This window comes from Jaculus jaculus, chromosome 4 (genome assembly GCF_020740685.1).
Source record: "Jaculus jaculus isolate mJacJac1 chromosome 4, mJacJac1.mat.Y.cur, whole genome shotgun sequence".
In the NCBI taxonomy this organism is placed as follows: Eukaryota; Metazoa; Chordata; class Mammalia; order Rodentia; family Dipodidae; genus Jaculus; species Jaculus jaculus.
In genome coordinates, this window is record NC_059105.1 from 2,541,209 (window position 1) to 2,560,884 (window position 19,676).

Sequence of the window (19,676 nt, forward strand, 5' to 3'; positions counted from 1 at the left end):
TGCTTGATGTGCTGGGGACAACAACAGGCCTGCTGCTCATTCAAGCCTCCATCTTAGAGTGCCAATGCTCCAAAGGTGTCACCGAAGCAGGCCACCCAATCCTGTCCTGGTGTCATATCCTTGGCAGCCTTCACTCTAGGAGAGTGGACTGTTGGGTCGGAGGGGCAGAATGAGCCTGCCGGCATCTTACACCTCCTTGGTGCAGGATTGGGGTGGTCACCAGTGCCCCTGCTGGGTGTTCATTCCCCGACCTACAGCAGTGTGCTTCATAACAAGGGTGCTGGGGAAGGAGCTCTCTGTGGGATGCAACGTGTCAAAGGGTGAATGGAGCTCTGAGCCCAGCAGGAAAATGCCCCTGGACCCAACTCACCACGACCTCATTGCATGAAGTGGGAAGTTAGGCTCAGAGCAAAATGCCTTCCTGCTTCTATGGAAAGAGGACATTGAGGGACCTGTGACATCAGAGTTGAGGGCAGTTCTCACAGCAGTCTGCGTGCATACACTGGATGAGGGCGTGCACAAAGCAGGGAGCTGCCTTCTCAGTGTCAGCTGCCTTCTTCGCAGTGGCCCTCTGTCATGAGTGTGAGAACTTGGACGCATTGGGGTGGTCAAATCACAAGTGCAGCCAGTGGTTTTTAAACACTGGTGCTCTTGCCAGTGTGGTTGGCAATGAACTCTAGTCTGACATTACGAAGTTACTGTTCTGAACATGAAGTGCTTTTGTTCTTCAGTTGATCCAAGTGGGTCCTGACGGACAACGTGAGCTAGAGATTGCCGCTGCCTCCCTTCTGGCCCTGGCCTCCTCTGGCACGTCTCCTGAGGCCAGTCCTCAGCCGGGCATGAAAAAGAGCTAACTTCAGAGGGAGGGAGGGAGGGAGGGAGGGAGGGAGAGAGGCTTGGTTGGTGGCAGGGCTGAGGGAAGCTTGGGGCACCTGTGCCTACTTGGGTTCTAAGCTGAGTGGCCCTGATGCTGGAAGCCTTCTTTGTATCACGGCAGCATGCTGACATGGGTAGTCCTGCTTCCGTGACAACAGGCCTCCAAGGCGCCCTCTGGGGACGGGCCTGCAGGACTTTGACCACCTCAGGAGGTAAGAGGTGTATGCTGGCATCTACATGTGACCCACCAGAGTAGCATAGACCCAGCCCAGCACTGGCCTGTGACCCACTGGAGCAGCATGGACTTGGTTTCCAGAAACCTTTTGCACAGCAGCATTCTCCCTCAGGAAGTCCCCTTAAACAATGACTTCTCTGGAGAGGCCCAGAGGCCTCTACTTTGTAAGGAGGCCTGCAAAGAGCACCTAGTTATAAAGGACTGTCATGTTCCTACAGCTCTGATCCTCTCCCGTGGTCCTCTCAAGGCAGAGCTGCTACTCAGCCTGACCAGCTTTCACTCCTTTGTCTAGAACCTGACTCCCTGGCCCTGCCTTGCCTGTAAACTGCCTGAATGGCATCAGTGAGCTCCCGCAGTCAGCTACCAACTTATCCTGGCAGTGGGAGCCCTTGACATGCAGGACAGGAGACTAAAATGTGGGAGGCCTAAGGCCTTCCTAGCATCAGGCCTGAGCAGTAGAAGGCCCCCAGACAGATACTGACATCAGCACTGCCCCAGAGGGATTAGCCACAGATAGAGTCAACATTAAAGTGACAAACCTCAACTGCCAGGAGCCTCCTGACCCAGGCTTCAGAGTGGATCATTCCTTTACCCCTCACCCTCAGTGTTCCTGCCTGGAGGCACAACCACAGTACAGTCATGAGGAAATGACCCCTGGTGCAAGAAAAGTGTGACCTGTTCAGCTGGGCATGGTGGTGCACACCTTTAATCCCAGCACCCAGGAGGCAGAGGTAGGAGGTTTGCTGTGAGTTCATGGTGGTCATCTTGAGACTACATAGTGAATTCCAGGTCAGCCTGGGCTAGAGTGAGACCCTACCTCAAAAAACAAAAAAAAAAAGGAAAAGTGTAACCTAAAAGACAGAAAGCCCCAAGGAGCCCTGGTTGTTACAAGGACACTAAAGAGACATGTCATTAAGCAGAACACGGGGCGGACCATCTTTGAGCCACAAAGATATTATGGGTCAACAGAAAATGCTGAAGAGAGACCCATAACCTTGGTGTGTGGTGGGAGCAGTCAGTCATGGGAGTCATTTGTTTGCGTACAGGTAAATGGTCCCTCCTCACACCCCTGGGTCCGCATCTTCTAGGCCTAGGCCCCCAGTCTGCACACAGCATCCATGATTCCATTTTCACTTCTGGACCTTGGCTAGTACTTCTGGTAATACAAATCTGGTGTCCTGATCTGTTGCCCAGATCCCATACTCACAGCCCCACTTTCTGTGGCAGGCCAGCACCCAAGGCCAGAGGGGCAGTCCTTTGAGCTCATCTGTGCACTGAGTCCTGTGGGCTGCTCCTGCATTTGTCACCCTGTCAATACCTTCTTGGTACTTGTGCCCTCTGGCACATTAAGGGTCTGTTCCTGAGGCTCAGGGTTGCTCCTGAATCCATCCCAGCTGCCTTTGTACAACCGATCCTGCTGCCATGACTCCCTAGCAAGCCGTGCCACCTTCAAGCATATTCATCCAGGCCCTTTCTAGACTCTGTCCCTCCTCCCCCTGCCATGGCACTGGCCTGTAGGGCCTTGTTAAACACTCAGTTCACCCCGTCCTGCTACCAGTCAAGCTGCACTCGGTGCTGGTGACAGCAGGATGTAGGGCCACAGAGGACCACCCAACTCAAGGTGGGCTCATGTATGATAGTTACAAATCTTAAAACTAAATATTTAATATTTAGAACAAATATTGAATGCTTTTTTGAAGCCAACTTGTCAAGTATCCTGACAGCTGAGGTAAAGCCTAGCAGCTTACTTCTTTTGAGAGTCTTTGTCTCACTTTACCAAGGTGTAACCACATTCCTGGGTATTTTCTTTTGAGAGTCTTTGTCTCACTTTACCAAGGTGTAACCACATTCCTGGGTATTTTAAGTGTGCTGCGTGATAATCCGGCATGAGCACATAATGTGACATCTCCAGTAAGCTGGTTTATGCACCTAGAACTTCGTATTGCCACCATTCACCACAGTCAGCTCTGTGGCCCCTGTCACTTGGGCTTCTAGAAGTAAAGTGTGTAATGCGCTGGGCTTTCGGCACATGAATGCAGAGCTCTCATCTCACAACCAGAGATCTTGGCACCTACTGCCAGTAGGGCTCCCCCAGCAGTCAGACTCTTCAGTGGGGCCTTCTTCACCTTGCAGAGGGTGGTAATCTGGTCAGCTGGTTCTTAGAACTTTCCCCAGGGCCACCCCACACTCCTAGCATTGGCTGTCTGCCTCTGTTGCCCTCCTGTGCCAGCTGGTAGCGTGTCCTGCTGGTGGTGGCTGCATAGAGTGCTGGTCTGAGAAACTGGCCACGCAGCTGGTGTTGGCCTCTTCTCGGCACACTCTTGCTCCCCTCTGAAGTCTGCTGAAACTTGGGACTTTTCTGAGATTGTGCCTGGCACACAGAAGCACGGAGTGAACACCCGTGCCAGTCTGCCTCTAGGAATCCATCCCTGGCAGCTTGGTGGGATCTAGAATCACCTAAGACACAAATCCCTGGGCATGTCTGCCAGGGAGTTTCTAGGTTGGGCCAGTTTAGGTGGGATGGCCCACCCTGACTGGGTGGCACCATTTTATGGTATGGGGTCCCAGGATACATAAAAAGCTAAAGTGAACTGAGCACCGACATTCTTCTCTATTTGGCATGGATGTGTATACCCAGCTAATTCTTTGTTATTGTTGTTTGTTTTTTCAAGGTAGGGTCTCACTCTAGCCCAGGCTGACCTGGAATTCACTATGGAGTCCCAGGGTGGCCTCCAACTCACGGCGATCCTCCTACCTCTGCCTCCCAAGTGCTGAGATTAAAGGCGTGTGCCGCCACACCTGGCCCCAGCTGATTCTTGATCCTGCCACCATGGTTTCCCACAACACAGACTGTCCTCTTGACTATAAGCTAAAATAAACCTTCCCTGTCTTTCTTACTTCCTGTCAGGGAGGTCACAGCAAAGAGAAAAGTTAAGAATCCAGGCTCATCCCCAGCTAGTTGACCACAGCCTGAGCATTCTGTCCTGTGCACCACAGATGCAGCTGGGGTCCACATGTGGGTCAGTGGATAGTGCTGGCTGGCCCTGGGCTCGCACAGGTCCTCGATACACTAGTGTTCAAGTGCAAAGTATAGAGGAACCTTTCCCAGCAGATGACCTCTGTTCTAACTTGGCTTGTTTCCTCTACATTGCAGATGATCCCCAAGCCCAGTGAGCCACCTCGGCAGCCAGAAAGCCATCCTGAGGAGACGGAGGAGGAGCTCCGTGAGCATCAGGCCCTACTGGATGAGCCCTTCCTGGACCGGCTCCCCGGGCAGAAGGAGCCTGCATTGGCAGGTGTGCAGGTGAAGCAAGAGCCCATAGAGAGCGATGAGGAGGAAGCAGAGCTCGCTCGAGAGACAGAACCCAGCCAGCGCCCACCTACCGAGCAGGAGCTGCTCTTCAGACAGGTATGGAGTTAGGGGAGCAGGAGGCGAGCCCTCAGCCCCACCCTGCCTACCCAGGATAGTGTCTCCTGTGAGTCACACACAGCACACTCTCCACTCTTGCCCTCGGCCATCTTCCTGGCGGGTGAGAAGGGTGGATGCATTTTTGCTCCGTGCCCTCGTGTGCAGGCAGACTGGACACTTGTCCTCTTGTTCTCTAACTGCTTCCCAGCAAGCATAGCCCTGTCATAGTTCAGTGCTGACACAATCAGATTCCCAGAGACAAAAAATTCAATAAGTTAGTATGACTTTCCAGTGAGAGAGAAAACTGACAACTGTCTAGGACAGTGGGCCAGTGAGTAAGAATACTGGACTCAAAGGTAGAATGTGCCAGGGAGGCTTTCTGGTGCCTTGGAAGCCAGAAGTGAGCCAGGGACCCCACAGCAGTGGAGTCTGGTTGTGTCCTTAAGCACTGGGTACCATGCTAGGGCACAGATCTATCCCCTGCTTTCTGGCTTCTGCCTAGCTGAGCTCCTCAGCCCCACAACAGCCCCAGCATGTAGCTGCTGCTCCTCCTGCACGGTGCCCGAGAAGGTCAGGACAGCAAGGCGCCTCACAGCTCCCTGTTGGCTTTTGTTAGAAAGCTAGTCCCTAGAGCACCTGGGCAGCAAGTGTAGCCTGAGGCCCACTTAGACCTCCAGAGTGTCACCATTGGGAGCAAGCCCCATGGCTCATCCCCACCCACAGGCTCTGTGGGGTTTTCCTCTCTCAGGCCTATTGGATTCATTGTGACACTTGCTTAGCACCCTCAGTACTGACCTCTCCCTTTCAAAGCCCAGTGGAGTTAAGTGCGGTTGAGAAAAGAGTGTGGTCAGTTACAAGACTACCTGCTGCTTCCTGTTGATGGCAATGGGGTGGGGTTAGGGAGTACCCTTCTCATATCTGGGGTAGGCCCTGAAATGTTGGAGAGGAAGCCAGCTCCACTTATTCTTGGTGTGCTGTTACCATGCGTATCTGTCACCAAGTATTTCAGGAGCTGCTGTCAGGACTGGCGATTTATAGGTGTAACTTCAGAAGAGTGCTGTGGAATATTCCAAACATGAGATAGTCCTTAGGATTAGGAATACTTGTCCTGTGTTCCCAGTAGCACATCTCCTTGATGGCCCTCAGGGCAGGGAGGAGTGTGCAAAAGTGCACAGAGGGAGCATGCTGGAGAGTCACCTGCTCAAGTGCCAGGGCCCCACAGGGAAGCTGTAGGCTCTTCGCATCCTCATGGATGCTTCTGGCCTTTCTGCAGGAGGTACTGTGACTATCCACCAGGTTCGTGGTGTCTGTGGCTCCCTTTCTCAGTGCTATCTGCTGTGCCTGCTTCCAAAGGGTGGGAAGGTTGAGGGCACCAGAATGGAAGAACACTCCTCTGGTCATAGCTCAGGGCTGGGCCTTGCTCCTCAGGATCCAGGATTTTCCAAGGCCATGATATTTGTACATCTGTTTACATTTGTACTCAGAAAGGTGCGGTGGGGCCTGCAGATGACTGGTGGAGACCTCTGCTTTCTCTTGAACTGAGCCTGTGGCTTTGCCCTTTCATAGCTCAGTCAGTTTGTCCTATCCCCGGGGATTATGTACCTTGGCTAGTCCCCACAGTCCTGTCGAGGGCCACATGTCTTGAGTGGCAAAGCCCCTTGCTGATGACCCCATACTCCACAGAGCCCCCGCCCTAGCCAGCTTCTATCTCCTCCACAGCACTTCCCTGCCCTCCTGGCCTTCTCCCTGGATCTCTCTCCCACGGCTTTGTTTTCCCCAGCATGAGAACACCAGGGGATCAGAGGCCAGGGTAAGAATGCAATTGAGAATGAAGATGACCCGGCCCTTCTGAACCTGCAATTTACTCTCCTGCCGTGTTTGCAACACAGATAAGTGACTGATGGTCACAAGCAACAGGGACTGCTGAGAGGCAGTCTGTTCTATTTCCACTGTGGCCAGAGAAAGCTTCTTAGTCGAGGACCCGAGCCTGGTACCAGCCACATCTTCCCCTGAGCACCTCCTCAGAGAACCTTTCCAGGCCCTATCTGAACCTCGCTTCCCTTTAGGCCTCTGTCACAGCTGTTAACCCCAGGGTGGTATTGTAGCTCAAAATGGGGCTCCCATGACATCTGTCCTCCTGCTGGGATGGTGGGCAGGGCCTGTGTGCTGAGTGCCTTCTCTGCTCTGGCCCCACTTGGTGTCTGGCTGCCTGTTGTGGGAAGGTAAAGATGTGGCTGTCACAGAGCAGAGAGGCTGGTGGTGGTCAGGGACGTATGTGAGCACATGAGTTGCACCGCTAGCGGAGGTGACTTCTGCCACTAACAGCTCTCTTCCCTGCTCTGCAGCAAGCCCTTCTGCTGGAGCAGCAGCGGATCCACCAGCTAAGGAACTACCAGGCATCCATGGAGGCTGCTGGCATCCCTGTGTCATTTGGCGGCCACAGGCCTCTGTCCCGGGCACAGTCCTCTCCAGCATCTGCCACCTTCCCCATGTCAGTCCAGGAACCCCCTACCAAGCCAAGGTTCACCACAGGTAACTCAAGCCTCTTGCTGGGTGGGCAGGGCTGAGGACCACTGTCTTCAGCTGGACACTGGGACGAGCCCAGGCGACACTGTCTAGAGGTATTGCACCCAGCCGGCACCACACGGGGCCTAAGCACAATATTTGGCCACAGGAGCCAAACATGGTGCTGTTATTCTTGGGCTTGTCACTGGCTCAGACCATCTTCTCTCCCCTGCAGAGAGTAGCCCCACCTGTGTGCCAACTTGGGGCTTCCTAGTCTTGGTCAGCAGTCATCCTATGCCCAAACCAAGCCTGTGTCAGCTACCTTGGCTCTGAGGACCCAGTGATGCCCTTGTACAGTGACCACATTGGGCCGGGGGAAGTGTTTCTAGGCCTAGAATTGGTTCCTGGGTCTTCCCCTCTGGCTTTGCATCTGTCACAACCCCCAGCCCCCATGAGCCAGAGGCAGTCCCTTGGACATTCCCTTGATGGGGCCTGAAAGAAAGTCTGGAGTGAGCTCAGCAGAAGAGCACAAGGCTGAGGCTGGCTGTGGATACAGACAGATAGTACCAGCAAGTGGAAAAGGCTGGTTTTAGAAATGCTCACTGGTGACAAGCGGGGAATCTGGGGTGGTGCTTTGTAGTGTTTTAACATTTCTTTGTAATGAAATACAGAAAGTTATGCACACATAGAATGCAGCGTCATCCTTCCTTCCTCACAGGTTTCATTGGGTATCTTGTTTCTCTGCACACTCCAGATAGGGCCATTCTTTACTTTTTAGGTCTTAGAAAGCAACTTCAGTCATAATTACTCAGAAATTAAAACTGCAGAGATTCACAGCCCCACCAGGTGACCTTTCCATTCATTGACTGATATAATATCAGTGTGTCCCTAAGGGACAGCAACAGGATAAGGAGACCTAGTCATGACAACTTGGTACCACTTGTGAGTGAGTGGTGCCCAGTATCCTCTGGCTGGTCAGAAGGAAATAGGCCCTGCTTGATTGGTCTCTGTTGTTACTTCTTTTGATAAGTAGTATGTGGCCATTGTAGCAAAGCAGTCAGGAAGATGCCACTCACCTAGCTCTCCTCCATAGGAGTTTTGTTGAAATTTGTAGACAGTGTTCTTTGCACAGCCATATGGACAGGGAGTTGCTAACGTGACCTATGAACAGGTAGATTTTTTTCACTGTACCTCACATACGACCAGCAACCTTCCTGCATCCACCACAGACCTACCATTGCTTCTCACGCACCTCCGCTGTGCAGGCACAGACACCTCCATCTTTGAAGTGCCACCTCTCTGTCCATGAAGGCAATGACAGTGGTGCCCACCTCAGGACTCAGCCCTGGGCCTAGTAAACTTGAACAAATTTTGCCTCACTGTGGTGACTCTACTGGCCAGGAAGTCAGCTCGCTGTGGGATGAACATCTGCACTGATCACGTGGGGAGAAGCATCATGAACACACCTGCGCACAAGGCTATCACACACACCTGCTGTGCACTGGGCTCCTGTGAGACCGCACCCACCTCCTTGCCATCCCTACCAGAAGTCCCATCTTCCAGCACTCAGCTCTGCTAATGCTCTCAAGATTCTCCAAGTTCAAGGGATTGGCTCCCATTATCCCTGCTCACAAGAGAATGAGCCAGGATGTATAAGAATGAAAATCGCCAAGCCAGGAGCCTGGGAGGAGCACACTGAATCTCTGTTCACCCTGCAGATGTGGCCGCCTCTGTTTCTACTTATCTGAACACAAGCAGGGATTTCAAACATCAGGCGGGGAGAAATGATAGATGTGAATCTCTGGTGCCAGAGCCCAACTTTTTCCCAGCTCTGCTGCTCTCTCAACCTGGAAAGGCCTCTATTGGTCAGCAGAGGCTCTGTGTTGGGCACCTGCCTGCCTGAAGTGTCTTTTCACACAGCTCAGCTTTCCCTTGCACAGCCCTGGAAGATAAACACCAAGAGTGTTCACAGCCTCCCACAGCGTCAACCAGCAACCATATTGCCCTCCTCCTGTCTTCAGCTCCAGATGGCCAGGCACAGCCACCTACCTTCACAGTGGTCCCTCACTAGCCCCAGTATGGCAGTGTTACCCATCAGTCACTGGTCTTGATGTCACCAGTTTCCCAGCCACGCTGGCTGAAGCATGCCCTGGCCTCCTCTTGAAGGCCTGTCTTTCCATGGGTGACGACCAGTTCCTGTGCTCAGCCGCTTCCTAAGTGCCATGCGTGCATGTACTCACTTCAGTTGCACTGGGGTTTGTGCACTCTAGACACGAGCCAGCTGCATTGCGTTCATGTGCTCATCTCTTGTAGACCAGCATTGCGTGTTGGTGTGTGAGCCCTCATGTCTGCTCTGGAGGTCTCTGTTGGCTGGGTCTCCAGGCTGAGTAGCCTCCACCATGTGGTACCTCGGACAGCTCCCACCCTCCTACATCAGTTGGACTCCCAGAAGTCAGTGCAGCCCTCTGGGGCACAAACCTCAGAGCTACACCGTTGGGTTTTACCTTCTCCTGAGGTGTGACTGAAGTCCTCCCATACCGGGGCATTGGATAGGGCAGGGAACCTGAATGGCCAGCTCACCTCATGGCCTCATTGCTTTCAAGGTCCTTTGGGCCTGCCTGGCTGGGTGAAGACAACTGTGCTTTGTTCCCTTCTGGGGATGCTTCTTCTGGAGCAGGCCAGACCTCCGACAGCAGCTGTCCCAGTGCTGGGCACTGCCCTGACCTCCATGCCTCTGCTCTGCTCCGCTCTGCTGCAGGTCTTGTGTACGACACTCTGATGCTAAAGCACCAGTGCACCTGTGGGAACACCAATAGCCACCCTGAGCACGCTGGGAGGATTCAGAGCATCTGGTCCCGCCTGCAAGAGACTGGCCTCCGTAGCAAGTGTGAGGTATGGGCCCATGGTGAACTGGGATGGGTGTGGGTACCTGCTACATTGCTCCTCCCTGGAGGTGGCTGCTGTGACCTACTCCACCCAGTGCTCATTAGGATGAGTCTGTGTGGTAGTAAGGGGGGGGGACCAGAAAGTGATGCTTAGTACTTCCCCATCACTGTCCAGACTTGGCTGCGCTACAGGCCTTTTATCAAGAACATTTTCTGTTGCTGTAATAGAATACCTGAGGCTTGTAATTTATAAAGCAAAGATGTTTGTTTGCCTTGTAGTCTGGTACCTTACAATCTGGTTGCTAAAGGGTACAAATCAAGATGACAGTGTCTAGTGAGGATACCCGGCTGTGCCACAGCAGAGCAGCAGAAAGGAACCTGCTGTGTGGCCTGGCCTTGCTCTGTGACCATCTTGTTTGAAAACTAAATCAGTCACAGACCTGAGCTTTAGTGACTTCTGAGGGCAAAGCACCTATCATCCAATCACCTTCCTTCAGGCTCACCTTTCAAAGGCTGCATAGCCTCAGCTCTGCCGCATGGGATGAAGCTTCGTACCCATGAGCCTTTGGGACACACTACCTCCCACCCATGGCAGAACCCAAGAATATGTTCCTAAAATTCTGTGTCTTCCCTGAGGGAGCTGCCACCACTACCCTGTGACCCTCTGGCCCACTGCATCTGGGCCTACAAAACCTGCCCTCGTCCTTGCTGTCTTCTCCCTACCTTTCTCATGGTCACTTTCATGATGGAGTCATTCCTGGCTCAACTGCCGTGCAAAAGCACCCACACATCTATAGCAGAGGCAAGCTTCAGAGGCCCAGAGGAAGGAACAGAGCACGTCTCCCATTAGGCCTGTTAGCATCCCCTTAAAAGGATTTCTCTTCTTCTTGCATTTAAAAAGCATTTTCATGGCCATGGGGAGATTTAGAGCTCTTCCTCAAAGAGGAGATGCCGTAAGGCAGTAACCCTGTCATCCTTACTCTGCTTCCCTTAACATGAGAGCCTCTGCCCAAGAAACTGGGAAGGTTCCAGTAGTACTGTACCCCTGGATGCTGGTCCTCAGTTTCTCTCATAGTCATAGCCATAGCCATAGCCATAGCCATAGCCATAGCAGAGTTGCCTGTGGGAGAAAGGACTCTGCCCAAGGTCATGTGACGCTTTCCTCAGTCCTCCATGGAGTGACCAGCCAGTGCCTTTAACTCAGGCCCCATGAGGTCAGGGATTCTAAGCTAGGTTGGGTGGGGGGAGGGGGAGACTTGCTGTGCGCAGACAAGGGCCATGTACCTGGAAGCTGGTAAGACTCAGACAGACTTATTTCCCCATTTGTGCAGTGCAGCTGGTAGCGCCCACCCCCAGGATTTCCCGCTATGTCCCCTCTCCATACCAGAAATCCCACCAACTAGAGAACACCATCGGCATCACCCCAAAGGAGCCCTGAGCACTGACCTGGGCTGGGGTATGCGAGGCCATGCAGAGGCCAGCAGGCATCCAGTGGAACAGCTTGGTTATTCCCAAGTTCGTCTGGAAGTCCATCTCCTCCTCCCTTACAATCTGAGCACTGGGAGTTTGGGTCCATCTAGGGCTCACATGACATATTGCCTTTACCACTTTGATTGCACATTGGTTTTGGAGAGCATCCAGCACCTGGTCCACCATATCCTCTCCTTGATCATTGTAGGGTGAGGCCATAGACATGCACTTCTGAGACCAGTCCAGGACGCTGTGCCACTGGGGGGCAGCCTAGCCTAACACATGGAAGCCATGAGGGGCATAGCAGATACCCGGCCTCATCAGAGGCCGCCCTGAGTGGCATCCTGCAGTTGCCAGTGTTTACTGAGCCTGCTTTCTTGTCCTGCCCTGGGAAAAGGTGCTCGGCAGGGGCTCTGGGAGGCAGATGCTCTGGCAGGCGTTAGAGTAAGCATGGCAAAGCAACCTGTCTCCTGTGCTTCCTGAGTGGGGGAGGAAGAAGGTGCCTGCTGTGCTCTGGGCTAGTGCTGTCCGTGCGGTCCTCAGACCCCAAAGCTTGCGCTAGTGAGTCTTCTACGCTGCTGTCTCGTGGGCAATGAAGGGCAGGTCTTTTCCTTCTTCCTGCTGGGCTCCTGTAGTGTGTGTCCTAGCTCAGGGTGCTTCCTTTGCTCTAACTGAAAGTCAGTTACTCCACTTCAAGTGCCCGCCCACAGGTGTAGCCTGTAGTTGGGAAGACCAGCATGAACTTGCTTTTCTTTTCCTTTTTTTCAAAAAGTTTTTTTCATATATTTTATTTATTTATTTGAAAGAGAGTGGATGTGCCAAATCCTCTAGCCACTGTAAATGAACTTCAGACCCATATGCCACCATGTGCATCTGGCTTATGTGGGACCTGGAGAATTGAACCTAGGTCCTTAGACTTTGCAGGCAAGAACCTTAACCACTAAATTATCTCTCTAGCCCTGACCTTGCCTTTCTTAGCCTTCGGTTCCTGGCATGGCCCTCCACCCTGTGCCAAACCCCTGGACACCCACACATACATACACCCACATATCATAGACTTCCAAATTCTGGCCTGCCCATGGGGTCTCTGCAAACAGGATATTCCTTACCACCCTGTGTGTGCCCATAATGTTGAGACATGAGGCTAAGGAACAGGTGAGCCATCCTCTGCATGATGCCCTCCTACCCTGTATAGAGATGACATAAGCCAGGTTACAGGTAGGATCATGACCCCTTGTCCAAGTCAGAAGGTGCCACTGTTTCCTTGCTATACAGGTGACTTAACAAGAAGAGCCAATTTGAGGATTGACAGTAGTGATAGAAAGGGAATTCCATAGCTGATCTCTCTACCAAGGGCTATCCCTGCTGAGCTATGCCTGGCCCACTCCTTCCTTCTCTGTCTTATATCCCTGAGGTTCCCCCAACACAGCATGCCTTCCAGGAAAGCCCTGTGGGCAGGGTTCCTGCTGGCCTGAGAGCTGATCCGGGCCCTGGACTTGGGTAGAGCCCCACTGCAGCCTTGGCCATGAGGCCCCCTTGAGTGTGACTGAGACCTACAAGAGGCGTGGGGCGATCCCTGCTGATAGCCTGAGTGGTAGTGACTCTTTAGCCCTGGGCCTTGGATACTTAATTCCCTCCACAGTGTTAACTCACGTTATGTCAAGCCACTGTTCACTTAGAAGGCTGAGTAACTAGCTGAAAAGAAGGTGTTTTTCTGCTAACTTCTGTACATCTGAAACTAGCCCAGGAGTTTGAGTTTTTAACCACAGAGAAACCAGGACTTGGGGCTGCCTCCCAAGGCAAGCACAGGCCCTGCCACACTGGCCATGCACCATAGAGGACTGCTGTGAGTTGTTGTGTTCAAAGAGCCCTCACGTTCCCATGAGCATGAACTTGGGACTCTGGAAGTTCCCCATGATTTTAAGACCAGACCCTGGCAGTTAGAAAGCAAAGTAATAACTTGTTACCAAATAATTTATATGATAGTAAAAGATAACAGGTCGAAGGCTAGAATTAGCTTTTAACTGTTTTGTGATGCTAATTGTAGTAAAGCCCTCTAAACTATTTTTAAATGTTGTGCTGGGTGATATTTGGTATTCATTTTGCAATAACCCAATAATTGTGTACCCATTCACATTATCGAGCTATATTTCCTTTGGGGCAATGGCATTGTCTATCCAAGCAGAGATGGAAGCTGACAGTGATGTGAGTACGCTTTCACCTTGTGTTCCCACAGTGCATCCGTGGACGGAAAGCCACTCTGGAGGAGCTGCAGACAGTGCACTCAGAGGCCCACACGCTCCTCTATGGCACAAACCCCCTCAACAGGCAGAAACTGGACAGTAAGAAACTTCTAGGTACTCGAAACCACCCTTATTACCCTACTGAGTTTGATTTCACCCAAGAGATGTTTCCAGCCCATGGACCCTGTAGCTGGCAGTTGCTGTTGTCGTCCCGTGTTTCTGAATGGCTAACTATGGCAGGAGGACCCCCTTCGGAGGGCCACTTCCAGGCTCTGAAAATGACCTGAAGAAAAATTCCACCCTCCATCCCCTGCTTGTGCAGTGTCTTAGAGCCACACTCTGAGCTATTTTGGAATGTGCATACCAGCTGTGCCCATCCCTCATCCTGTTCGCAGTTCCTCTGTGAGGAACTTGGGGGCAAGGCTGACAAGAGGCCTGCAGAATCCCAGGCCCAGCCACATTTTTCCAAGTGCTGTGAGCACCAGAGAAGGGCAGGGAGGCTCTTCATGTCTTGCCCTGTTACGCAGCCCCTGTGGCTTAGTACCAGCTAATAAGGGCCTCTCCTTCATCATCAGGGTCTTCATCCGTAGAAAGTGAGCTCTTGATAGGCTCCAGAGAGCCTGTGCCTTCTCTGGGCAATTGCAAAGAGCCCCACATGGCTCTCACTACACATTTTAGTAGTTTAGGGGTTGGAACAGCAAACAGGAGACAGTGAGGTGCTGAGGCTGGGATCTAGGTCAAGCCTGATGGAGAGGCCTTGGGTCTCTGACTCCACAGCTACTGCTTCTCCAGAAATGGCACAGCAGGGGCTCTTGTGCTGGACACCAACCTCTCCTCCCTCCCACACTTCCCTAGAAGAACCCCTGAGTATCCATCTTCACCTGTCAGCTGAAGACAAAAGACCCTCCCCAGGGACCAGTCCAAAGGACACTGATGGTAGGAGTCCCCAGCAAACGGCCTTCTTGATCCTTGATGATGAGCTTATACTTAATGAGCCACTGCCCATCCTAAGCTGCCAGCCATGGGCACTGCACCAGGTCATGAGCAGACAACCAGGGCTCTAGATCCCAAAGATAGTATATAGCAGGCAACTCAAAAACACCCCAGTTCCTGCCGTCCAGGGCAGCGCCCCAGGAAAAGGCTGGGTGCCTATGCTGTGGCTTTACTCTGAAGCAGACCCTTAATGACCACTGTGGGCCCTTTGACAACAAGCTGGCCATTGTGGCTTGTGGCCTGCAAACCATCTCCTTCTCAGTCCTATCCACAGGTCCCCTGGCTACCCTATCCCTTTCCCCCTTGTATCCAGCACTTCTGATGAGGCTGGACCACCCAAGAATCCACCACCTACTTTAACACAGTGCTTCCCAGCATAGCTGCCCTGCATAGCAGCCCGCACCCTGCAGCTCCACTCACTCCTGTTGCAAGGGATTTGCTGCAGGCATGTAGCTCCAGCAAGAGGCATTCAGTGGTGCTGCTCCGTAGCCCGTGTGTGCACATGAAAGGGAGGGCCAAAGCCTGGCAAGGGGCTGATAAACTGTCCAGGCAGGCCCCAAGGGTCCTGGCGGCTCAGAGATGGCAAGGGAGAAGGAGGCCATAGCAGCGTTGGTACCCCAGTGTGTGAGTTTGAGGACTGAGAGTAGCAAGGAGTAGACGGGGTGTGGCCCAGTCCCTGTGCTGCTCCTGGTGGCTTGATGCCCCTGGGTATAGGTACCATCAGGACAGGGACAAGTTTTCCATGTAGACACAACAGAACCGGCGGCCCCAAATGCACCAGCCACTTGGCAGAGGCAGCGCTGCGCTGCAGTGGGATCGCCGCGGCTTTCCCTGCCCGTCCCTCCCAGCAGAGGGCTGGGCGATTGCGGCCCTTCTTCAGCTACCCACTGCCCTCTAGCCACGCCTGTCCTGTGCGGTGGACCTCACTGTGGCAGCGTGGTCACCATTGTGCATTTTGCAGACCAGGGATCTTCCAGCCTCACTGAAAATAAGTAGGAAGGAATAAGCCATGTACCCAGGTCCCTGCCCACTAGTGTTTGTGGGGCCTGGCAGGAGACTCCGCGGTGTCGGTCCAAGCTCTGGAAATAAGAGGAGCTTCTGAGTTGCTAGTACTACCACTGTGCTTGCACCATTGGCAAGAAGTGCTGTTCTCAGGGCACCAAGCTCATGCCACTGGCAAGCCTTGCTTGGCCCCATGGCTATTTTCTTCCTGCATCATCAAGCAGTCGTTGCAGAGTGTGGTCTGCCAGACCCATTGAGAAAGTGTTTACAGTCAAGCAGTGGACAGGAGGTGGGAGTGGGCTTCCCAGGATGGGCACAGTCCTGTCCCACCCACATATTAGGGTCCTACTCTGCCTGTGGGTTCTTGGTCCAGTCAGTTACAGACCAGAGGCTCCCTGGTCTACAAAATGCCATCATGTATGAAAAGTCAACCCAGGAAGGGTTGGGACATGGAGAGCAAGGGACAGAGGGACCAGGCAGCAGCCACAGTAGTAGTGTTCGTCTGGGAGTTGGGGTGGCATTTATTGCCCTGCCAGCCTAACTCCTGATAGATTGAAGTCACAGTGTGGCCTGAGTTCTGCCCACATGGGACACAGTTGGGACTGGGTTTTTGGCTGGTCTGCATTTTGCTAATACTGGGATCACCTTCATCACTCAGAGGACCCCCCCCCCTTGTCCCAGTGATCACCAGTGTCCAGAGGGCTTTGCTTTCCTGTGGGCTTTGATTGTTGGTATCTTCCCTTCATGCTAGATGGACATGCTGGGGCTTCCAGGCCAGAGTCGCCAGGGCTGGCACATGGAGCTCACAGGAAGCCAGGGGCAGGGCTTGGGAAGTGGGCTTTGCTGTGGATGCATAGCTAGACTGCCATCACAGGAGCTCTAGCAAGAAGCTGATGGGCCAACATGGAACCTTCACTGGAACCTAGAGGTTCATGGGGAGCAGTGCCCTCTAACCAAGTCGAGGAGGGATGCCACAGGCTGCCTAAGCATTGAGTATGCCCAGAGCTGTTGCTGCTCCGGTGTCTGACCCTTACCCTCTCCCCACAGGCTCGCTGACTTCCGTGTTTGTCAGGCTTCCTTGCGGTGGTGTTGGAGTAAGTATTTCTTTAATGTGTGGATAATGCCCTGTTTGTTCTGAGTCTCAGTGGCCACAGAAATCACTACCTCCCTCTCTTCCAAGTGGGTAATGGCTGCCAGGTGTTTTCCTTAAGTGGTTGCAGGGTGAGTGGGTGCCATGTGGGGCTTCAAAGGCATTGGGAGCCGCAAGCATTTGGATTAGCACACTCGAGCACCTTTCTCTGCAGACGGTCATCTGACCTGCACAGCCGGGTCCCTGTAGGACTGTGGTTCCTGGTACCCTGTGTGGGCTGGACCTCCTTTGCCCTCCTTTGCTCTCTACTCGTGCCCGTGCAGGTCCTAGAGGCTGCTTTGGCCAGCATGGACGTGTTTTGTGTCCACTTTTCAACTTGAATCTGGACAAAGTTCTCAGTGCAGTGACCAGGTCACCTGGCTGAGCTGTGTTGACCTCTTACATTTCTAGAAGCAGGGAATACTCTAGTTAGTCACTTACTGGAAAAGGGTAAGGCACGTGACTGACAAAGAACTTTGCACGTGGCGGGCCCAGCCTCTGCCAACAACACTTACAAGAGCAGACAGAGCTCCCTGCCCTGCCCTAGTCTCCTGTCCTCTTAGGTGAAGGGGGGGGTGCACCAAAGAGGAGGTGCATGTGGGGTGAGCCTTGGCCCATGTGCTGACCATCGTGGTTCCCCTGCGCTGCTGCAGAGGGTCACAGAGAGGTCTGGTGGGTGGGGCCAGCAGCCAGCAAAAGTTGTCTGGCCAAACCTGTGCTGTGTGTGTGATCACAGATCATGGGGTGAAGCCGAGATCTGGATTCTGTTATGGAAATGAAACAAAATTGTTTTCTTCCTGAGTCTTTACAGAAATCACTGCTTTGAAAATTATCCCGTCAGAAAGAGAATAAATGGCATTTATTCATACCACCACCAAGCCCTCCTAGAGTTACTTTATTTTGTATTGTAAGTAGGCTGCAATCTTAATTTGGGGCAAATTTTTGGCCAGACTTGAAAAGATCTGAATTTTCACTGCCCTGTAGTCAGCAGGCCTATGCAAGGTAGAATTTGTAATTTGCAAATGGAAGCTTGACATTGCAGGGAGGGGCTGCACCAGGTGGCTCCCTCGCAGCGCTAAGCCCAGAGCCGAGCCATGGGGACGTGCACTAGCGTGAGACTCATAGGAGTGGGTCCGTGGGCCACAAGGGCCAGGGGCCCAGGATCTCCAGGTAGTTTATATAAGACCTGTGACAGGAAGACAGCCTGGTGAGACTGGCTCAGGGTGGACTCGGGACATCCTGGTACAACCAGGAGCCCTCCTAGCTCACCGTCTCATTCCAGGGAAAGCCCACTGGGGTGTTGAAAGGAACATCGGAGATCCCAGGAGCCTGATGTGGGGCTCTGAGGCTTGTGTGGGATGAGAAAGCAGTTATCCAGAGCAGCCTGCTGTCTCTGGAAGTAGCCTTTCGTTACTATTCAAGGATATTACGGTGCTTTCAGGGCCTTCCTTAACTTCGTTAGAGTTTAGATTTGCTGACATTTTGTTCAAACCAAGCGAGAGAGACTTCTGCTTTGCTCATTTCATTGTCAGGAGTTCCAGGGTCGTGAGGACTCTATGCCCTCAAGTTCCTCTGATACCTACTGTCCTCTACTGCTCCCGTCAGCCCCTAAAAATGCAGGGCGCATCCCAGACTTGCACAGCCTCCACTGTCCATTTTACAGCTCCCCAAGACTCCTGTAAAATTGGGGACTCTTGGTTCTTTCATGTAGTACTCCCACAAAGCAGTGTCCTGCCTTGACAAGGCCATACCTCAACAGTACTGGGAGCGGGGTGGACAGAAAGCCGTAGTAGCTGAGGCAGGAGGGTTTTATCATGTCAGCTCCCACTGCAGAGGTTGTCCAGGGGTGTGTCCCTCACTCTATGCTGAAGGTTCCAGAAAGGGGGCAGGTGACAGACTGCATACTTCCCAGGGTGCTCCGCAGAACACAGTCCACAGAAAGCCTTGTGGTGCAGGCAAGTGTCATGCATCGGCCTTCCCCTGTTGTCTTTGCGGAGCCCTCAAGTCAGCCTGCCACCTCACATCTGCGACTTCCTGGGGGCAGCCTCTGGCCTGCCTGGGTCATTGCCACCTGGAGGTCACGGGGCAGCTGGTGTCTGCATAGAAGCTGATGGCACATCTAGGCTGTCACCTTTGAGTGGTTGAGTTGATTTTCCAACTTACAGAAGCAGCCAGAACCATTCTCTGATTACCAGTACAACTGAGAACATACAGCAATGCTCACAGTGCAAGCCATTCTCAAAGAGCTGAATGTTGATGCCTTGGGGCAGTGCTGCAGGGTGGCAAATACCCTTTTGATGTTTGGTATCTATGTAAAGAGCAGAGTGGTTTGATTGTGAATAGCTTGAACTAAGTTCCTCCTTCAGGATGTCTTTAGCCACTATAAAAGAATTGCAAACCGGGCTGGAGAGATGGCTTAGTGGTTAAGTGCTTGCCTGTGAAGCCTAAGGACCCCCGTTCAAGGATCAATTCCCCAGGACCCACGTTAGCCAGATGCACAAGGGGTGCATATGTCTGGAGTTCGTTTGCAGTGTCTGGAGGCCTTGGTTGCACCCATTCTCTCTTTATATCTTCCTCTTTCTCTGTCGCTCTCAAATAAATAAAAATTTAAAAATTTAAAAAAAGAATTCTAAACCATCTCTCTGTCTCTGACAGAGTTCTAGACTGCCTGGAAAGAGACCTTTCCCTCCCCACAGTATGATCAAGATCAATGTCTGTCAGGTGGTGTGATGGCTTTGTATGCTTGGGCTGGGGATAAGAACGGGTAGACCCAGGTCTGCCTGTAGCTCTGGAGTCCCAGCATACTCAGTGGTTGGAGAAAAGGGCTACGAGATCCCTTGGGGGTCTAGCAAACCTTGGGGAGGAGTTAAGTCACCTTTTAGGACATGGCCATGTAACTCCCTCGATCATATCTCCTGAGGAATGGCCC

At 52.7% G+C, this 19,676-nt stretch overlaps 1 protein-coding gene across 7 annotated transcripts in view; it reads left to right on the plus strand.

The window, feature by feature from the left end:
- Hdac4 (histone deacetylase 4) overlaps positions 1-19,676 on the plus strand; it is a 303,466-nt gene that overhangs the window by 241,976 nt on the left and 41,814 nt on the right. For 5 of the 7 annotated variants that reach the window (XM_045146718.1, XM_004667834.3, XM_045146720.1 and 2 more), the window contains exons 13-17: positions 4,266-4,520; positions 6,866-7,052; positions 9,784-9,917; positions 13,617-13,737; positions 16,666-16,712. In XM_045146718.1, coding sequence (XP_045002653.1) covers positions 4,266-4,520; positions 6,866-7,052; positions 9,784-9,917; positions 13,617-13,737; positions 16,666-16,712 — 744 coding nt within the window. The remainder of the gene's footprint in view (positions 1-4,265; positions 4,521-6,865; positions 7,053-9,783; positions 9,918-13,616; positions 13,738-16,665; positions 16,713-19,676) is intronic. The other 2 variants (XM_045146721.1, XM_045146723.1) reach the window with 1 other exon arrangement.